The 22,317-nt window shown below is 38.2% G+C and overlaps 1 protein-coding gene across 3 annotated transcripts; it reads left to right on the forward strand.

Annotated features, from left to right (window-relative positions):
• The first annotated feature begins 2,892 nt into the window (after nucleotides 1–2,892).
• On the forward strand, nucleotides 2,893–22,138 carry LOC100617847 (zinc finger protein 239-like). 3 transcript variants are annotated; one of them, XM_056814278.1, is made up of 5 exons: nucleotides 2,893–3,055; nucleotides 6,057–6,117; nucleotides 13,150–13,258; nucleotides 15,526–15,586; nucleotides 18,461–22,138. In XM_056814278.1, the coding sequence occupies exons 3-5, from the start codon at nucleotides 13,256–13,258 to the stop codon at nucleotides 19,513–19,515; spliced, it is 1,119 nt and encodes a 372-aa protein (XP_056670256.1). In that variant the 5' UTR covers nucleotides 2,893–3,055; nucleotides 6,057–6,117; nucleotides 13,150–13,255; the 3' UTR covers nucleotides 19,516–22,138. The 3 variants fall into 3 exon arrangements, with proteins under 3 accessions (XP_056670256.1, XP_056670257.1, XP_056670255.1); XM_056814277.1 differs by lacking the exon at nucleotides 15,526–15,586 and having other exon boundaries at nucleotides 2,897–3,055; XM_056814279.1 differs by lacking the exons at nucleotides 13,150–13,258; nucleotides 15,526–15,586.
• The last annotated feature ends 179 nt before the right edge of the window (nucleotides 22,139–22,317 follow it).

Genomic DNA, 22,317 nt, shown 5'->3' on the forward strand with positions numbered 1-22,317 from the left:
GCTTTCTGGAGTTTTTAGTTGAAAGAAATGTTGTATTTTATTAACACCTTTTTCAGCATCGATTGAGATAATTATAATTTTTGTTGTTGTTCTCCTTGATATGGTCAATTATGCTGATATTTTCCCCAATATTGAACTATCCCTGTATTTCTGGTATAATGTGTGTGTCAACATAGAATCTAGGAATCCCAAATTTGTGGACTAGTGGGATCTGATTGTTATAGGGGTTGATGTGTACCCCTGAGGTTTCCCTCTTTCTTCTGGGCGCCAAAATGTTATGGGCGGGAAGGATACCCTTGGGGTTCCGGAAGGATACCATTTGCCAGCATGCAAGACTCCAAAACTTAGCTTAAAAACAAAAAAGAGATTTATTAATTTAGAAAGGAATGTTGAGAGTGGCCAGGAAGATAGCAAGGTGGAATAGCAAGATGGGGAGCAGTTCCTTGGGAGGACAGCATGAAAGGAAAGGCTGTTCCCCACGAACAACATAAGTTCTGAGGTTTTTATACCTTTTTACAACAGATTCTATGCCCTGGTGGGGACGTGATTTAGAGTGGTAAGCCTTCAGGCATTTGGTGGGGTGAGGTGGTCATCTGACTGGGGTCTGCCAGGAGGCATAAAGATTCATCTCTTTGTCCATCTTAAGTCTCCAGGATGTTCAAGGGTAGATAGTCATCTCAAGAACCTGGGGGGGGGGGGGCAGGGTCATTGGGTGTTTCCAGGTTCAGAGTCACAAGGATGGAAGGGAAAGAGGGAGTTTCACTGATAATAGTCTGTCTGTGTTTCTGGGGTACAGTGCCCATGTCATGATGAACCCAAAGTAAGGGAATGGCAATCCACTTCAGATGGGAGCTAAGCCCAATCCAAAATCGAGTGACCCTTCGTCTCCAGAAACCTTTTCCCAGTATATCGCACCCTCCTTCCTAGGATCGAATTCAAGACCTTCAGCTTGAAGACTGAGGCATTGCCTATCGAGCCAAAGAGTCACTCTTTAACCAAGGGAACAAGGGGTTCAATGCAATAGTAGGCCTTGACCCAGAGCTGAGTGCCACACACAACTGCACAGAGTCTGAGGGTTGAACTCTGGCGGCTCTGGATACTGACCCCTGGGCGAGCCAACCCTGCTAGATTGGATATATTTCCCTGAGGGTCTTCCACTCAGTCTGAAACTGCTAGCCTGGGATTCCCTTCAGGGTGGATTCCCATGGGAACAGGGAGCAAGTACAAACTTTGGGGTCTCCAAACTATAAGCTGGTCCTGAAACTTGGGGCTCCTTTTCATGCTGACATGTGCATGTGTGTGTGTATGTATGTATAACGTATATAATAGTGGTGCTGAGCTGAAACAGCTCACACATTCATATATACTATCAACTAGAAAAAAAACACAGAACTATTAAATAGTCAAAATCCCTCTTTAATCAAAGGAAAAGGGGTTAGCGCTACTAGGATATGACAACAGAGCTGCTCCCCGAGACTGCACAGAGTCTGGAGGCCCTGGTCACTGACCCCTGGGAGTGCCACAGACTCAGGATGGATTCCAAGGAACAAAAGAATTTGGGGAACCTATATACCATTTGGGGAGTCCAGAGACAGGGAAAGATGATTAACATCACTATAGTTACAAGGAAAATGGGAGTATTCAAACTACACTGACAGGATACAATCAAGCTTGGGAAAAGAATCATAGCTAGAGGCTAGGATGTAAGAGAAGGGGCTGCTTACAATAGATACTAAAGGATGGCTCCTGCTCAGGTATGGATCTTCCTGGGAAAGGTTCTAATACAATAGGGGAGACTACCTAAAACAAAGAGGATCCTTAGCATATGCTTATCTCACCCAACCAGGATTCTCATTTCCCTGAGGGTCCCCCACTCAGTCTAAAACTTCTAACTTGGGATTCCCTTCAGGGTAGATTCCCATGGGAACAGGGAACAAGTACAAGCTTTGGGGTCTCCAATCTACAAGCTAAATCTGAAAATTGGGGTTCATCAGATCCCACTAGGCCACAAGTTTGGGATTCCTAAATTCCATGTTGACAATACATACACAAAATATATACATACACCAACTTCTAAAATAATCTTCTCATTTTCCTGAGAAGGAAGCCAAAGTCAAGAAAAGGGAATATAGTCGCACATGTTCACATCTGTAATAAGCAGCAGGGCCTTGAAGAGACCTAAAGTCTTCTTTCCTCGACTTTAAACTGTCAAATAGAAAAAACGCAGAACTATTAAATAGTCAAAATCACTCTTTAATCAAGGGCTAAAGGGGTTCAGTGCTAAAAGACCTCAGCACTAATAGGCCTACGACAACAGAGCTACTCCCCAAGACTGCACAGAGTCTGGACGTCTGGATGCCCTGGTCACTGACCCCTGGGAGTGCCACCAACTCAGGATAGACTCCAAGGAACAAAAGAATTTGGGGAACCTATATACCACTCTAGATGACCTGGGGGCTTAGAGTGAGAGGGACAGTTTACAAAGGTAAGAAAGGAAAATGAGGAGTTCCAGACAGGAATAACAGTGAGGGGCTGATGCCCTACAATGGACACAAAAGGGAAAGACCCAGCCCAGGGCTGGGCCGGCTGGGCCTGCTGGGCGATGGACCTTAGCCTAGGGGGAGAAACCATAGGGACAAAAGGGATGCTTAATATTGGAAGGGATTAGCTGTTCCCACCCAAACTACCAGGATGTTCATTGTCTGGTGAAGAGGGACCTTCCCTCAGCGGGAAACCTCTCCTGTGACAAGGTCAAAACCTAGGGTTTCTACACTCAAACTAAATAAACTGGGGGTTGACAAAACTATCTCCCTATACGATACAAAACCACCGAGATGTAAACACTTCACGGGTCCTAGAGGGAACCCGGAAGTTCCCGGCAACGGTGTCTAAGGCATGGTCCCGCCTCTCAGTCCGGAACACTTCCTGTCCATTGTTCTCGGCTATGGCTTTCGCTGTCCTTGGTGTGCCTTAACCTCTGAGTTCCAGAAAGAGGCCCCCAAGCATCCCTACTGTGAGCCACCGGGAGGAGGAGACCCAGCCCAAGCACCAGCCTGTGAGTTTGAACCTGGGCATAGGGGACGCTAGCGCCCTGGGGAGGGGCTGGGCTCAGCCTAGGAAAAGGAGCCAACCTGGACCAGAGGAAGACAGGAGCGGGAGGAACTGAGGAACTGAGGAACTGGAGTTCCCGACAGACTGAGGGGTGTGGGTAGGGGCTGAGAGGGAAGAACCTGGGGATTGGGAAACCAGATAACCAGGGGTCTGCAAGGAGGCCAAGGGAAAACTGCGGGGAATTATCTCATGGTGCCTGGGAAGGAATAGCCGCCAGAAATGCAGGCTGAGAATGAATGAGGGAGCTGAGGCCGAGGGCAGAACCAGGTGCCAGGAGATGGGAACTGATTGGTTCCTGAAACCTGGAGGTTACACCTTAGACTCCAATTAGAGGAAGACACAATGGAAGGGTTGGGAAACATGGTGTTTTGTTTCCGATGTTTAAGGGACTTTGAGAGGCAGTCGGTAGATTTTCACTCAGGACATCTGAGAAGTTAGAGGGCTGAAAGAAGAGCTAGAGGCTATAGATGCAAGATACCTAAATACTAGAAATGAAGGCCCAAGGAAAGGGAAGGGAAGCACTGCTGGGGCTGAGTGGCAGGGAACTGAAAGGAGAATAATGACATTAAGAATCTACTTTAGGGGGCAGCTGGGTAGCTCAGTGGATTGAGAGTCAGGCCTAGAGATGGGAGGTCCTGGGTTCAAATGTGGGCTCAGACACATCCTAGCTGTGTGACCCTGGGCAAGTCACTTGACCCCATTGCCTAGCCCTTACCACTCTTCTGCCTTGGAGCCAATACACAGTATTAATTCCAAGATGGAAGGTAAGGGTTTTAAAGAAGAAGAAGAAGAAGAATCTACTTTAAAACCTGCTGCACTCCGCATTTGTTGAGGGTTAATGATCTAGGCACCTGGAAACCAAATACCACAAAATAAGAATCGGTTTTCCTCCAGAGAGGTATTTAGTAGATCGATTTAGTAGATAGATAGATTTCTGTTGAAGTACAGTAAGCAGCTAGGTAATCTGGGAGGCATTTTCTGATGCTCTTCTCTACTAGCAGGAATGAGAAGCTAGAGAGCTTCCATTCTAGAGAGAATAAAGTTCTGAAAACAGCAAAACAAATGATTCCATTGATGATTTTTTAAAGTGATTTAAAGAGACAATTGTATATGCACAGGGAAATCATCTAACAATTTAGATATTTAAAAGACACATATAGAAGATATTTCCTTTGAATTGAATTGAAATATTCCTATGAATACTTCCTTTTATTTAGGTACCACTAGCCATCCAGTCACCTAGATTCACAATTTTGCTTCCATCTTCTCTTATTCACCCTACATTTCCAGTTACTAAATCTTGTCTCTACCTTTGCACCATCTCTCATGTCTGGCCTATAACATCCCATCTTCACTACTCATACAGCCACAATTCCTAGTTTAGGATTCATCACCTCTCACTCTCACCTGGACTATTGCAGTATTCTTTTAACTGTCAGATTCTCACTATTTCAATTCATCTGTATAACCAAATATAACTACCAAAGTGATTTAACTGAAGTACAAGTCTGATCATATAATGCATTTACTTCACTCAATAAAGTCCAGTTGCTTTCTTATATGGAGCAGCTAAATAGAGCAGTTGATAGAGTGCTGGACATGGAATCAAGACCTGAGTTCAAATCTTTCCTTAGATACTTACTTGGTGTGTCATCCTAGGCAAATCAACCTCTGCCTTGGTTTTATCATATCTAAAATGGGGATAACAATAGCACCCTCTCAGGTTAGAATAAAATGAAATAATATTTGTAAAGCACTTTGCATAACTTAAAACACTATATTATTATTATTAGCTATGTGGCATGGTGGATTGAGTGCTAGGGCTTGAGTCAGGAAGACATGAGTTCAAATGTGGCCTCAAACACTAGCTATGGGACTCTGGGCAAGTCCCCTGCATTTGCTTCAGTTTCTGTATCTCTAAAATGGGGATAATAATAGCATCTGCCTCCCAGAGTTGTGAAGATCAAATGAGATGATATTTGTAAAGCACAGCATCAGGAATGTAGGAAACATTATACACATTTCTGTTTTTATTATTATTACCTCTTGGACCACATATAAACTACCTCATTCGAGATTTGTGTTGTTGACAGCCTTTATCTTTCCAGTATTCTTACACATTTCTATCCATGCTGTCTTCAGTTTAGCATACTGGTCTACCTTGTGTTTGTCACAGTGTCCCTCCCATCTCTGTCTTTGTACTAGCTATCTTGTTCACTTAGAGTGCTTTTCCTCCTTACCTTTTTGCCTCTCAGAATCTTAGTTTCCTTCAAGACTTTGTTCACATACTGCCTTCTGCAAGGAGGTCTTTCCAGTCTGCCTACTTGCTAGTTCTTTCCCCTTTAAGATTACCTTCTGTCTATTTTTTTTTTAAACCCTTACCTTCCATCTTGGAATTAATACTGTGTATTGGTTCCAAGGCAGAAGAGTGGTAAGGGCTAGGCAATGGGGGTTAAGTGACTTGCCCAGGGTCACACAGCTGGTAAGTGTCTGAGGCCAGATTTGAACCTAGGACCTCCCATCTCTAGGCCTGACTCTCAATCCACTGTGCTACCCAGCTACCCCCAACTTCTGTCTATTCTTTATGGATGTTTTCTTCCCAATTAGAACGTAAGTACTTTGAGAGCATATACTTTTACATTTCATTGTATTCCTTACACATAGCACAATGCTAAATTCTTATTGACTGGTAGATTGGTTGAATATATAAACATGGTATATAGTCCTATAGGAATTGCATCAGGAGTGCTAAAACTGAGAAAGAGTTGAAGCTGCAGGGAAAACATAATGACAGCAAATGGGTATTTTTAAAAACTATAGGTTGTGGAAAAGATGGGCTCAAAGATGGGATGTGACCCCTATTAAGGGTGGCCTGGGGCAATGTCAGTTAACAGTGAATGGAAGAACTGTCCAATTTTTATTTTGCTTCTCTTTTCTTTGACAAGGATCTTTAGATGAAAATGAACCGAACAACTATGGCTGATAAGGAATTGATACCCCAAATAAGTAAGTAAGACATAAATGGTTTTCTGGATGCCCTTTATAAGTTCAGGTCATTTGGCCTGGATGAACTATATTTTTGATTCCTAAAAGAATGAGCAGATTTGATTACATCGTCATTAAACTCTGAGGGGAAAAAAAAAACCCCTGATGACTGGGAGAGGTTTTGTAAGAATAGAGAAGGGTAAATGTGTATAATGTTTAAAAAGAGCAGAGGGGATTTTGCAAACTACAGAGCAGAGCAATGAACTTAAATTTCTGAAAAAAAAATTAAAGACTATTATTAGGAGGGATGGTTAGTGAAAATCTAGAAAATATGAGATTACAAAAAGCCAGAATGGCCTAATTAATAAAAACAAGTCATTCCAAACTAAACTTACAAAATTTACTTAGATTTTGGTAAAGCATTTGGTGGCTATTTATACTCTGCTTGTGGACAAATGAAGACCTGTAGGCTAGACCAAGGAAAGTCTCCAATGGACTTCCAAGGATCTGGGATTAGTCTAGTGCTTGCTAACACAGTACCATTCTGTGTTAAATAGGATTTAAGACTGGAAGGGACCTTAGAGATTATCTAGTCCAGGCTTCTCATTTTATAAAGAAAACTTCCTAATGATTAAAGATATTCAGATATGGAATAGGCTAGCTCAGGAAGAAGTGATTTTACCCTCACTTGAGCAAAGATTGGATGAACACTTCTCAGGTGTGTTGTAGGGGAGCTAGGTGGTGCAGTAGACGAGAATGCCTGGCCTGGAGTCAGGAAGACTTATCTTCTTGATCTCAAATCTAGCCTCAGACATTCCCTCTGTGACCCTGGGCTAGTCACCTAACCCTGTTGGCTTCAGTTTCCTCATCTGTAAAATGAGCTGGAGAAGGAACTGGCAAACCTCCCCAGTATCTTTGCCGAGAAAACTCCAAATGGTGACACCAAGAGTTAGATATGATTGAACAACAACAGAGGGAATCATTTCCCTGGTATGGGTTAGACTTGATACCTCTAAGGTTTTTTTCCAACTCTTGAGATTCTTCTACCTTTACAAACTGAGGCTCATTGAAGTTAACTGTTTTGTCTGTGAATACATAGTTAATAAGTGGCAGAGGTGGGATATGAACTCATGTCTTTCTGGCTCCAATTCTATTAGTTGAGATATACTGTGACAACGAAATCACTTTAAAAGACTGATATATATTAATTTAAGGTCGCCAAGGAATTCAGCTATGTAATTCTTAAATGAAAACTCAAGTCAGCCGTCAACCTTTTATAGAGTTTAATTACAAACAGGAGGAAGAAAGGAATTAGAGAGAGAGAGAGAGAGAGAGAGGGAGAGAGAAAGGGGAGAGAAGGGAATAGGGCTTAAATACCCCTTCTGTTTAGGCTGGGCCAAAAGGCCCAAGCCCTTAGATAGCTGGGGCAAAGAAAGGAGATCAGTCCCTATTACTCACGTCACCAAAATGGAGAAACGGTCTCAGGGGCCTCCACCTCCAGTTTCCTTCAGAGCAAGCTTCTCAGAGCACCTCTCCAACCACTCAGAGCCAAAACTCTCCAACCAACCACCCCAGCCTCAGACCCCTCTGTCTTTAAGGAAACCATCCAAGTTCCCTCCCCTCAGTTCTCACATCTACCAATCACTGTCCATGTCTTCCCTGTGCCAATGGTGGCTCTAGCTTAACCCAGGACCGCCCAGAGGTCTGTGGCTTTGCACATGTCTGTTGAAGGTCATATTCTCAAATAATTAAATCTTTGATCCTTTGCTACAGCCCTTCCTAAATCCTGTTACCATGAGTAGGGTAGAGATTGGAATAATTAAATTTTGATCTATGCTGCAGCCCTTCCTAAATCCTGTTACCCTGAGCAGGGTGGAGATTGGAAGTTCTAAGACCTGGTTCTGTCATTCCAAGTATCTCCATTGTATCAATTCTAAAATCAATCATGACTCAAAGAAATTCCTGTTCTGTGCTTAAGCATAGGTCAAAGCCCTTTCCATTGTTCAGCAAAAGGTTTCTGTCCTAAAGTAATCTTAAGAAGGGATGAGGAGGAATCTCCCATGCCAATGGGGTTCACATTCCAATAGACTATCACTAAGAAATTTTCCAAGTATGAAATTTCTCAATGGTGAAATTTCCAACATTTATAAGTCTAAGAAATTTTAAGGTTTACAATACATACATACATACATATATACATACACATATATATATGTTATATATATATATATATATTATAAAAGATAATAATATAATGTATTCAAGATTGAGAGGCAGCCTGGCATACATACATACATACATATATATATATATATGTTATATATATATATATATATTATAAAAGATAATAATATAATGTATTCAAGATTGAGAGGCAGCCTGGCATACATACATACATACATACATATATATATATATATGTTATATATATATATATATATATATATATTATAAAAGATAATAATATAATGTATTCAAGATTGAGAGGCAGCCTGGCATACATACATACATACATATATATATATATATGTTATATATATATATATATATAATAAAAGATAATAATATAATGTATTCAAGATTGAGAGGCAGCCTGGCATACATACATACATACATAGTATGTATGTATGTATGCCAGGCTGCCTCTCAATCTTGAATACATTATATTATTATATAATATATATATATGTATGTATGTATGCCAGGCTGCCTCTCAATCTTGAATACATTATATTATTATCTTTTATAATTATGTATTATCTTTATAGTAAGCCTAAATTTACTTCATTGCAAATTCTACCATTACTCCTCTTTCTTCCTTTTGGGCCCCAAAACATATCTAATCCCTTTTCCTAGAGCTTGGTAAGTGGCACTGTTGTTATTGTTTTGGATTTGGAGTTTAGAAGATATGAATTTCAGTCCTGCTTCTGACAGTTCCTATGTTACTGTGGATAAGTCACATAACTCTCTCAGTCTTGGTTTCCCCAAATATAAGATGAAGATGGTAATGATAGTACCTGTTGCAGTAATCAAATGAAATAATGTATCTTTGCTCTGCATAACTTAAGGCACCATATAAATGCTAGCTATTATTTTCCACATGACAACTCTTCAAATTCTTGAAGACAGTAATCTTGTTTCCCCACTAATTTTTCTTTTCTCTAGGTTAAAGATACCCAGGTTTGTTTTTTAACTAATCCTCATGGCATGGCCTTAAAATCCAATGAAATGCTGTATGCATAATGCTTTGCACATTTTAAATTGTTATATAAAACTCAGTTAATACTATTTCTATTAAAAAGCATGAGGCATATAAGGAAATCTGGAAATAACTTTATAAAATAATAAAAAGTGGAAAAAGCGCATGCTAATGATATTTAAAAAAAAGTGATGGACAAAGAAATCTGAGTGAAGCTAGAGGGAGTACCTGAAAAGTAATGAAATTTAGTTTAAATGTAAATAAGTGAAATAATAAATGTAAATTGTTAACAAAGCAATTTTAAGTTATATTGATTTTTAATATTAAGCTTTACATTCTTTTACAGTAAAAAAAAGAATTAACATCAAATTTGAAGTCAGACTAGCTGGTGTGACCTTGGGAATGTTTATTAAACTAAAAGGCATTTGAACATAGAGCAACATTGGTTCCAAAAGACAGTGTTGAAATATATCTTCCTTCTTTTTATAGAGTAGCAGGGAACTGTGGGTGCTAGATGTTGCATAATATTGCCATAATGCTTTACATTTTCTCATTTGATATTTTAGATCTGGTTACTTTGTCAGTTGGTTTTTGTAATTTTGCCATTGTGACAAAGGAGGCTACATAGGTGGAGAAATATGGGGACATGTTTGTAGTATAAAAGTAAAAGGTATCAATATAACTTTTGAAGGTAATTTGGCATTAGAAAGACTGGAATTTTAAAATAGCTTGAACTACTATGCTAACCAATTGATGTGGTTCATTTTTTTTCATGAGGCAAAGAAAATAGAGATAGTAGGATGAAAATATTTTTTCAAGGAAAAAATTACATTATATGCTTATAATTATTTTTATTTAATGTGCATTTGCACAGAAAAGGAGAAGGAAAATATTCATTATCAAATGTGTTTCCTTGTAATTTTTTATTTAGGAATTAAGGTCTACATCCTTTTTTTTTACATTTGCTGCAAACAGGCTTTTATTTTTGCAAATGAAGCATACAATTATGGTCTTAAATGAATTGCATTTTGACTGGGGGAACAGCCATATCTTCAACTTTTATTATTGATTGTAACCTCTTATTTGCCACTTAGACACTCCTCACTCACTTTTTGGATGTATTTTGATGTATTCTTGAAGGCTAATACTTTATATCCTTTTAAATATATTATCTACAAGTTGATAAGGGCCACATTGAGAAAATTTTAACAAATAGACATGCAGAGGCTATTTTCTATTTACTACTTTCACTGAATAACATCTTGCTATTTGGTCAAGAACATCTACTCTAACTTTATTCTTGTAAAATAGGATACTATCTATGTGTATTTCATGATTCATGATTCATGAGCTTAACACCACTTCTGTAAGTACATTGCTATCATCTTTGCTTCTAGTATCCTCTTTTTCCAAGTAAGGAAATCCATTGAACAAATAATTGTTTTCAAAAGATATTACCAAACAAAATTTCAGGTCAAATTTATCTGGTTTGTTTGATATACTGCCTATTGAATAAATTTACAGTGTGCCTTACAAGGCAGCTATTGTTCATGGACCTTTAGATGATTTTCACTTAAAGGATTCCACAGTGAAGATGTTAGCCAAAGCTTGTCCCACCATAGATTTGACATAGATTTTATCTCTCTTCAGTTTCCAGTGAAGTGAAGTGAAGATACTTCATTATATCTGGAAATCAATTATATGGCATAGTTTTATTGAACAAGAACATCCTTAGAGCTGTCACACATATTTTTTTATGTGTAAATTTCTCTCATCTATAGTGCCATGAGCAACAATAATAAGACCAGTGAACTTTTCTTGATCTTCTAGTATAGAGGAAAAATTAGCATTGCTTGCTACTCATTGACCCTCAGCATTTGTACATTTATGAATGTTTCTAAGTATTGGTGCACTATATTTCAAAAAAGAAGAAATGAGACCTTTTTCAATGATATGGGAGTATACTAAGTAGAGCCATACTGAAGGACTGAAAGTTAATAATATTTAACTATTGCAAGTGTCCTCACAGTGCTTGAGAAACAACAGCCCATTCTAAGAGTAAGGACAATCCCAAGACTAGCATATTCTCTTTGTTAGCAAGGTTAGATGAATGTTCCCTAGGAAGTCCTTTATGCAGATGAATAGATTCCCATGCATCCAACAAGCAGTTTCAAATAAAAACCTTGTGCTGACGTGCATCTGCAAAACTTAAGTTTCCAACCTTAGTACTTCTATTTATGGTAAACTGCTGAGGTTTGGTCATCTTGAACAGAGATTTATAGTACCTTTATCTCCTTAATAACACTTTTTTATTTTTAATAAAGAGAGGTGCATAGATTCAATAATGAGACATAGTAGTAGGTAGTGTTAGGTGGTGCCAGATAGTAGAGAATATATTGGATTTGCAGTCAGAAAGCCCCTGATACTTTGCAGTTGTAGACTATGAGCAAATCATTTAAGTTCTCATTATGATTTGAGAGTGCTTTGTAAACATTAAAGTATTATATATAAGTTTGAGCTACTATTACAAGGGTTTATTATCTGCTCACCGTCTACTTGGAAACAGTTTCCAATTGAGGAAAGATTATTCCTTTTGTAAGCTATCCATCATTCAGTCATTACATCATAGATTTGACCTTACTGATTTCTTTTAAGCAGGGATGTACAAACATTCTTTGTCCTTGTTTTTCTGTGCTTTTTTTTTGCCTTTTCCTTTTGACTTTTGTTTGTATTTGTTTCTATGTATCTGCTTGACTTTATTTTTTTAAATATTCATCTACCTTTCAAAAGGCCCTTATTCCAGATATTAATTTTTAATTCAATTTACTGCTGTATTATATTTTGTTTTCTTTCAACAAATTGAGGTTGTTTGGCAGATTCTTTTAGAGAAGTCATATGTCTGAGGTATAGAGCTTATTGTAGAAAGGAGAGATAGCTTGTGAATTGTTCCAGATTCTTAAAAACAAAAATGAAAAACTGACCTTCCATATTGTTGCTGGGTCTAGTCATAACTCTGTTAATCCTGGCATTGTTTTGTTGACCCCATATTGTATGCCTCTACACTATGGGACTAAATTGCTTAATTTACCTCCTGGGTCTAGATATATTATATCAATTTCAAAAGAAGAGATTGTGTAGTGAGGCAATGGTTTGGAAAAAGCAAGAAATGTGTGATCTCCAGTAATCCCTTTGAATCCTAGTGAATGGGTAAAGGGCTTTCATTGCAGAAAATTTCAAAGGGATTGATATCATTAGTAGAAATGATAGAGGTCAATGGGAAGATATTAGCTCTTAATGGATAGGAACTTTAACCACTGAAAAAGCAATGTGAGATGCTAAAATAGGTAAAGTGAGAGAAGTTATAGACTCTAAATGAATATTGATTGGGGTATGTATAGTCTTCCCTTCCTAGAGGCAAATAGAAGGATTCAGCCAGACTGAACATCATATTTTCAATTGATGGTTGCAATTCAAATTGGACACTATACTACAAGTTGTGTATTTTTTCCCATGTATTTTCACTTTTTCTTTTTTCTTTTCCTTTTCTTTTTTTTTTACCCTTCTAACAGTTATCCTAAATAAAAATTTGTGAAGGGAGCCCTTTCTCTAACCTTTACTCACAAAATAAATTTACTTTCACCATAGGTTCTTAAGTAGTACAGATACTGATTGGGTTGTAACTATACTTAGTGCCTTCAGAGGCCCTTGCTATAGACAGAGATGCATTTTAAAGCCAAGAAAAGTAAACAAATTATCTAAGCTATGGCAAATTTCCCTTAGATTGATGCTGGTCAGAAAATGGGTGAATTGCTGCCCAAACCACTAGAAATGATAAGATACTTACATTATTCCAGGAGTCAATAACTTTTGAGGACATGGCAGCCTACTTATCACGAGAGGAATGTGGACAACTGAACCCCACTCAGAGGGATTCCTACCAAGACATTTTACAGAAGAACTATGGTAATGGAATTTCTCCAAATCAAAGTTGTTTTTTTTTTAATTAATTATTTTATTTGTTACATTAAAATTCCCAGGTGTTTCCTACCCTTCCCTCTCTCCTGCATAAAAAGATATATATATTTATAAAACTGTGGTCTTGCTTGTTTCTCTTTATCAGTTCTTTCTCTGGAGGTAGACATAAATAAGTCATTCTTCAAACTATATCTGTTGCTTTTTTTAATGTTCCCTTGGTTCTGCTTGTTTCATTATTCATAATTTTATGTAGGTCTTTTCATTTTTTTTAATCAACCTACTTGTCACTTCTTATGGTTCAATAGTATTCCATCACAGTCATGCGTCACAACTTGTTTAGGCATTCCCTAATTGATGGGCATCCCCTCAAATTCCAGTTCCTTGCCACCACAAAGAGAGCTGCTATAAATATTTTAGAATATATGGATTTTTTCCTTTTTCCATGATTACCTTAGGAAATAAACCTAATAGTGTATTGCTGGGTTGAAAGATATACACAGTTTAATAACCCTTTGGCCATAATTCCAGATTGCTTTCTGAAATGATTGGATCAGTTCACAGTTTCATCAACATTGTATTAGTGTCCCCATTTTTCCATATCCTCTCCAAATTTGTCATTTTGTCCTTTTATCATTCTAACCAATCTGATATGTGTGTGATATCTCAGAGTTGTTTTGATTTGTATTTCTCTAATCAATAATAATTTTTTCATATAGTTATGCATAACTTTGATTCTTTATCCAAAAACTGTCTGTTCATATCTTTTGACCATTTATCAATTGGGGAATGGCTCATATTCTTATAAATTTGACAGAATTCTCCTATTAGGACACTTACAAGAGGTAAGAGGGAATGAGGGGAGAGGAGATAGATGCAAAGGACAATATGGAATTAGAATCTTCAAGATTTGATATGGCTGTTGATGAACAAGAATGAGTCAAAGATAATACCAAGGTTAGGAACCAGGATTACTGGAAGGATGATGGTACCCATTTGGGGTGAATAGATTTTGGGGGAAAGATAGTTCTATTTGGGGAGCATGTTAAATTTGAGATGCCAGTTGAGATGTCCAACAGGAATTTGGTGATGTGGTACTATAGCTCAGGAAAGAGTTTAGGGTTGGATTTATAGATCTGAGAATCACAATCAAAGAAATAATTGAACCAATGAGAGATGATGTGAGATCACCAAGGGTGAGAAGGCACAGAAAAGATTCATGAGGAACATATAATAATCCAACAAAAAATACCAAGAGAAAATGATCAGACTGCTAGGAGGAGAACCAGAATATAGCATCACAAAGATAATAAGCCAAAAGAATAAAAGATTTGATCCAGAGCCATTTTTTTTTCATTCTACAAAGTTATCTTATGGAATAATACTCTTGTGTTTTAAAAACAGTGATTTTGATTAGTACAGAGAAGTAGTGTTGCATAAATTGAGGAATGAATAGTGTCAAAAGCTTCAGAGAGCTCAAGAAAGATGAGGCCCAAGACACAAGGCCATCAGATATAGCATTTAAGAAATAATTGATAACTTTTGAGAGTATGAGTTTGGGAGCCAGATTGCAAAGATTTGAAAAAAGTGAATAAAAAAAAGAAAATGGATAAAAGATAATAGATGGCTTTTACTAAGACTATGTGTATGTGTATACAAATGCATGAACACATTCACACACTTGAAGCCTGAAGGATCTGGGTTCAAATGGGGCCTCTAATATATATTAGCTATGAAATGTTAGTATTTTTTTTAATCTGAACTTATTCTTGGTATGTAAGTACTGCTTAGGTCCTATCTGATCAGAGGTAGTGGGTAGATAGCTCTTTTCCACTTATCTACTCCTCTCCACAAAAAACTCTCCCTTTAGAAAATTATTATGTCTTTTGTGTTTACATCCTACATTTCTAAATATTTTCCTCTTTCCTCCAGAGAGTTATTAATATTTTTTTTACAAAGACTAAAAAAGGGGGGAAATTTCCACCAAAACTAACTAGTACTTCAAAAAAGTCTAACATTAACATTGGTGTTCCACACCAATACTTCCCCACTTCTGTATAGAAGTCTAGATGCTTTTTCATCTCTTCTTTAGTCAAGATTTGTGTTAGGTTCACATGCACTTTTATTGTTTTATTTCTGCTTTCTCCATTAACATTGTAATCATTATAATATTTTCTGTGTTCTAGTTGCTTAATTTGTAAGTTCATTTAAGTCTTCCTATGCTTCTCTGTATTCATCATAGCCATTATTTCTTATAGCATATGAGTATTCTATCAGGCAGCTTTGTACAATGGAAAGAAATGCCTGGAATCAGAGCAGGTAGGTTCAAATCCAGTTACTATCTCTGTGACTTCAGGCAATTTACATAATTTCTTAGTTTCCACATCTGTAAAATTAAGGGATTGAAGGAGTTGAATGTGAAAGAAGGTAGAAAAAGCAAAATCTGGCAATTGATAGATTTTGTAGGATGAGGGAGAATGAAGGGCAAGATTACAAACCTGGGACACTCAATTGATATTGATAGTGGTTTGGAAGAGTGGAGAGTTTTGGAGGGGAAATAACAATAATTTTGGACATGATGTGTTTGAAATGTCTCCAGGATACCAAGTTGGAAATGCCCAATAGACAATTGCTGATGTAAGACTGAAGCTTAGGGGGAGAGATTGGGACTGTGAATCATTTGTACAGAGGTGTTAGTAGGACCTAAGGTAGCTGATGAGGTTACTGAGAATAATAAGGAAGAGATAGGATAACTTTGGAGAATACCCACAATTGGGAGGTGTGATATGGACAATAAACTAACAAAGGAGATGGGAAAGGATCAATTTGACAGGAAGGAAGAAGAATATATGAGAATAGTGTCATGAAAATCCAGAGAGGAAAGCATACTAGGAGAAGAGGCTGCAGAAGGGTTGAGAAAAATGATAATTGAAAAAAGACCATCACATTTGGCAGTTTGTTCAGACCCACATCACCTTCATTGTTGCAGTAGCTTTCTACCTGATCCCCCTTTTGACCCATCAACACTCCATTCTGTTCTACAAAAATCCAACACACCAAAGTGATTTTCCTTAAACATAGCTCTGACCATGTCATCACTCCTACTCAGTCGACTCCCTCCCAGGGATTCCCTATCACTTCTAGGATAAAATATAATCTCCCCTGTTTAGTTTTTAAAACCATTTCCAGATTGTCTTCACCCTATCTTTTCATCTTCATTGCAAGTTATTCTATCCTACATACAGAGCTTCCAGTAAACTACTCTTTTCTAATTCTTCTCACAAGATGCTCCCTCTCCTGAGTCTATACATTTGCAGTGGCTATCCTCCAAGTATGCTTACTTCCTCATCTCCATCTCATAGAATCTCTCTCCTTTCAAGATGATGTTCAAGCACTACCTTCTAAGAAACAAGAAGTTTTTCCTGATGCTTTCAACTGGTAGTACCCTTCCCAAACTACCTTATATTTAACTACTTTGCATTTATATTCCTTTTCCTTATTCTTATTCTATAATACTATTATCTTCCCCTTTAGAACACAGTAAGCTCTTTGCAATTAGGAATTATTTCAGTCTTTGGCTTTATGTTCTTATTGCCTAGTATATAGTAGGCATTTAATAAGTTGTTGATTGACTAGATGACATATATGATTCCCTCCTACTCTGATCTTTAATAAAACAGTTTGTTTAGACATTTCTCAATGGATGACCACATACTTCTTGTTCTTGACTACTACAAAAAGTACTGCTTTAAATATTTTGGTGTACATTAGTCTTTCCTTTTTATTATTGAACTCCTTGGGAGCATATGCCTAGCAGTAGAATCTCCAAGTTAAAGGGTACAGACATTTTAGTTAGCTTCTTAGCATAATTGTTTTCCATATTTGTTAAAACAGTTCACAGCCCTACCATCACTAAATTAGGCTATTTGTCTTTCCCAAATCCATCTTTTTGTTATCTTTCCCAATTTGTTTGGATAAACCTATTTCTTAAAAATTTTATTTTCTTAAATTTAATTAATTGGAACCTTTTTTATTATGGTTGTTTATAGTTTACAGTTCTTTTAAGAATTTAATCCTTCCCTTTTCATACTGATGGTAGGTGAGGTCTAGCCCCTAAATTGGCAAAGGGACCTCTCTCCCATATCACCCCATGGGCAGTCAGTTACTGAATGCATTTGTTCAACAGACCTCTGGTTCTCTCCTTAATCCTTTAACCTCCAATTTCCCACTGGTGGAATTAAAGAGAGAGACCTAGAGAAGGGGCACACCCCTTTCCATGTCCCATTCCTAGACTCAGCTTGGGTTGGAGGTATCTAAGGGACTGGAGAAGGGAGAGGAGGCAGCTAACTTAGATCTTTCTAGATCTTGAAGAGGGATGATCTCAGTTGGAGGGATGGCAGTGGTTGGACATTGTTCACCAGAGGAGTCCAAAGTTTTGCTATTCTACCTTTTCCATGTCATTTGTCTTGTCTCGAGCTTTTTTTGTGCAGGTCCATATTTAAACATATATATCACAGAGGGAAGAGGGTATAAAATGAATAGGACCATAATGACATGAGCAGCAATTCTGGTCAATCCCTTGACCCTTCCTTCCAATCATGGTTTCAAAATTTCCTTCCAAGAAGTCTTCCCTAATCAACTCTCCCTTAGTCATACCAATTCACTCAAATATTTATTGCATATGTGCCAGGTGCTTCCAAGTGCTAGGCATAACTCAGTCCCTACTCTTAAAGTATTAAGATATACACATATCTTAATACATACATACATATACAGAAGAAAGAAATAGCAATACAAGTGGTACAGTGGTTTGAGCAATGGACCCGTTGTTAGGAAGAACTAGATTCAAATCTAAACCTCAGACACTTAACTTGCTGTGACCTCTGGCCAAGACACTAAAACTTTTGGGACAAATTGGGAGTGCAATTTGTCATTACTTTGATGTTTTGGCTTTCTATATAATTCTATTCCCTAAATGTAGACCAGATTTGTTGTATGAAAATAGCTGAGTGGAATATAGAGGATTTTAGACTTATATCTTGAAAATTGCTGAAGCAAATAATCTTAAAGTAGGTGATGCATACATAGAAAGTTAAAAGGAGTACAATTCCATTGGTCTTATTCTTGTTCCCTACCATAATCTTTCCACTCAATTGCAGCAGTCTTAGTCGATTTTTCTCCCCACTTCTCCAGGATTAGGCCTTCAGCAAAGAATCAGCACAGAGGGCAGCTTGAAGCAAGAGGCTCTGGAAATGAAGGAGTCTTCCAGTGGGTTGTCAGCAGAATCTGACACAAGCAGGGCCCAGCAACTGTGTCATGACTGGGGTAGAGCTGATGGCGGGACTAAGGAGCCTAAAATGGAAGAACAATCAAGGACCCCATCAGTGGAAGGAAAAATGGGTAAATCCAACACTCCAACAAGGAGCCAAGGAAAATTAATTGGTCATGAGAGACCTGACACAGAGGAAAAGCCATTTAAGTGCCTGGACTGTGGGAAATGCTTTGGCCGAAGCACTCATCTTAGTCTTCATCGGAGGACTCATACTGGTGAAAAGCCCTATAAATGTGGGGATTGTGGTCGGTGCTTTAGTGATGGTTCTGCCCTCATCCGCCATCAGCGGATCCACACAGGTGAAAGACCCTACAAGTGTAAGGAGTGTGGAAAATGCTTTGGTCGCAGCTCACATCTGGAGCTGCATCAGCGGACGCACCTTGGGGAAAAGCCCTACAAGTGCCCTGAGTGTGGCAAAGGGTTCCGTGACAGTTCAGGTTTGGCCAGACACCAGGGCATCCATACAGGTGCCAGTCCCTATAAATGTGGTACATGTAGCAAGAGTTTTAATGACAGCTCAGCTTTCATTCGTCATCAGCGCATCCATACTGGTGAAAAGCCTTATGTGTGTGTGGAGTGTGGCAAGAGTTTCAGCGATAGTTCCAACTTCCGTACTCACCAGAAATCTCATTGGGAAGAAAAGCCCTTCAAGTGCACAGCTTGTGCAAAGAGCTATGTGCGCAGGTCAGACCTTGTCATACACCAGAGGACACACACTGGTGAGAAGCCTTACCAGTGCAGTGATTGTGGCAAGAGCTTCAACCAGAGGTCTGGCCTCATTATCCACCAAACAACTCACACAGGGCAGAAACCCTTCAGTTGTAGCAAGTGTGGGAAGAGTTTTGGACACCATTCATATCTCTTGAAGCATCAGAGGACTCATTTTAGAGAGTTCCCAGAGAAACCCCTAGAATAGACATGCCCCTTATTCTTGCCAATTGACCCTCTTATAGAACATCAGTGGAACTTATTACTTGAACTGTTTGTCCAGTAGACATAGGTTAAGATAAGCCATTCATGCACATAGCCTGGCACATCTTGAGGTTAACAGCATCCATTTAGGAGAGGGCTAGATGGAAGGTGTGTGAACCATTTGAGTATTGAACTCATGATCTCAGCCTTAATAGCACCAGGAGAGCAGATCAGTCCTTACATTCTTATCTTACTGCCCTCACAGCTATTACCAATATGGGTTTTCTGTTCCATCAAGTAAATGAGAAACTCATAATTCAAAGAAAAGGGGATGGGCCCAAGCACATGATGAGTTTAGCTGGAGGAGCCAAGACCAGTTTCCTGTCTGGCTTAGGAGATGCTTTTTAACATTACCCTTCCTTGTATCAGAATCCTAATCCTATTTCTAAAAGTGCAATTTGAAAAGCATGGCCTGGGATATATGGAGGGTTCTTGCCCACTATGAATTTTTTCCTGCTTTCTAGAAAAAGTTCCCTGAAATGTTTTAATTATTTTGGAGAAAAGTCAGAAAACCATAAAAGCAGTTAATTTTTTTTTAATACAAGTGCATGTGGAGACCCATCCCACATTTCTATGGTGCCCTTATCCCAAATCAGTTGTTAGGATTGGCCTAAGCCCCTGGTTTCATGTGTGAAACACCCTCCTCAAAACACCCATGTTTCTAGTTACGTGTTTTGTGAATCAAATATGGTCCACCTCCCTCCTTTCATAGGTAAGGAAATAGAAGTTGATTTGCTCATTGTCATTTAGATCTCATTTGCAGACCAGGGAATGTGAACCCAAATCTCAATTTTCTGTCCACTGTTTCTTCAGCCACATTATGCTACGATATTCATAATGCCTTGACAGTTTTACTGTTAAAGCACCTCATGTGTGTCCATCAATTGGGAACTGACTGAATAAATTATAGTATGTGAATACTATAATTACTTTAAGAAATAATGGTTTGAGGGAAACCTGGGAAGACTGCTGAATTGATAGAGTGAAATAAGCCAAATCAAGAGAACAATTTATGTAATAACATTATAAAGACAACTTTGAAAAAACATTGACTAATCAATGCACTGACCAACTACAATTCTGGAAAAATGGTGATAAAGGTTACTATCCCAGGAAGTAACGATGGACTCAAAATGCAGAATGAGACATTTTGGACATGGACAATGAGGGAACTTGTTTGGTTGATTATACATAATCCCCCACCCACCTAAAGGAAGGGAACAGGTGATGGAACTGAATGTTGTAATTTTTCAAGAGTAAAATAAGTCATAAGAGGTAGTTTTGTGAACTCTTAAATTTCCTAACAACTTTTCCTTCCCATCATCCTTCTTTTGGGACCCTACAGGTGTGGTTCTCAAGTTTTTCCATAATGATAAGACCCTTCTAGCAAAGCCCTCTAAAATTATTTTTAGTGCCTTTTATATTAAATCATATAAGGCTAATTGAAAACTTTCAGATGTTTCAAGTTTCTTTATAGCATACAATCTGATCACAGAATCATGTTCCACCAGTAGATGCAGTGGTATACCACAAGTCTAGCCTTCTTCAGAATTAAAAGGAAAATCAACTTTTACTCTTGTTCCCTTTCCCTCTCAACTATGCTGGAACTCTCTCTTAGTGAAAAGGGAATTTCCCATCCTGCTGTCCTGGCAACTTGAACAGCTACATATATAGAGCACTGAATGTACTTGGTTGAATGACCCTTGATAGATATTATCTAGCAGCCTTTCTCATAAGTATATACAGAATATACAGAGTATAATTTAACAGGAATCAGAGATATCCTGAGTAATTTGCTGCAGATGGTACTTCTCATAGCTATAGTCTTGAAATGGTGGCCCGAAGACAATGAGTAACTTCCTGCACAAATGATGTGGACTTGTGTTAAAGAAAGTATGTTTGGGAGTTCTAGAAGTTTCCCTGGATTCTTTACCTCCCAGGAAAGATGGTCTTTTTATAAGCCTTTTAATGTTACTTTTTAAGCACTTGTCCATTAAGCCTTCTACATATTGAACATTTCTTTTGTGATGAAGCAAGCAGCTATATACCTCTTTTCTAGATATGTACAGGTACTATACTTCATACTTAAGCTTTAAAAGATTTTCCCTGGAGACCTATTATGGAGTAGAGATAGGAATTTAAGAAGTTTGAATCCTATTTTGGGGGAATTAAGCACCCACCCAGATCCTCTTGAGCTAAACTTGAACCCTGAGGTAAGGATGTGTTTATTACTTCTTCCACTAATACAGACTAGCACCTTCTCTTGCAACTTCCAAGAATTACTTGGGTTGACAGGTGGCTAAGAGTTGGAACCACACACAGTGCATGCAGACTAAAATTCTTACATCAAGAGAGTTGGCAAGTAAGGGAGACCCCTTCTAAGTATTAATGGGGGGGGGGGGGAGGAGGAGGGAATCAAACAAGATAAACAGGCATGGAGAGATTGTGATCAGCATTAGAGGGAATATCCATGATCAATTCACAGATTCACTGAAGTAATCAAGTATTTGTCATGTATGTCTTAACTCAATAAAGTATGACATGAAGTTTCTGAGTGTTCTTTTAAATGTTTGGCTGCTTTCATTTCTTGATCCTGAACCATATCTTCCAATATGGCTTTTTACCATCGTTCTATGCTTTTTTTTAATTTTACTTTTCAATTAATACCCACTTTTCATCCCACTTCCAAAAAAAACAAAAAACTTAACATGCAGTCAAACAACTTCCCACATTGGCCATGTTCTAA

The sequence above is a fragment of the Monodelphis domestica genome, chromosome 2 (assembly GCF_027887165.1).
Source record: "Monodelphis domestica isolate mMonDom1 chromosome 2, mMonDom1.pri, whole genome shotgun sequence".
Lineage (NCBI taxonomy): Eukaryota > Metazoa > Chordata > Mammalia > Didelphimorphia > Didelphidae > Monodelphis > Monodelphis domestica.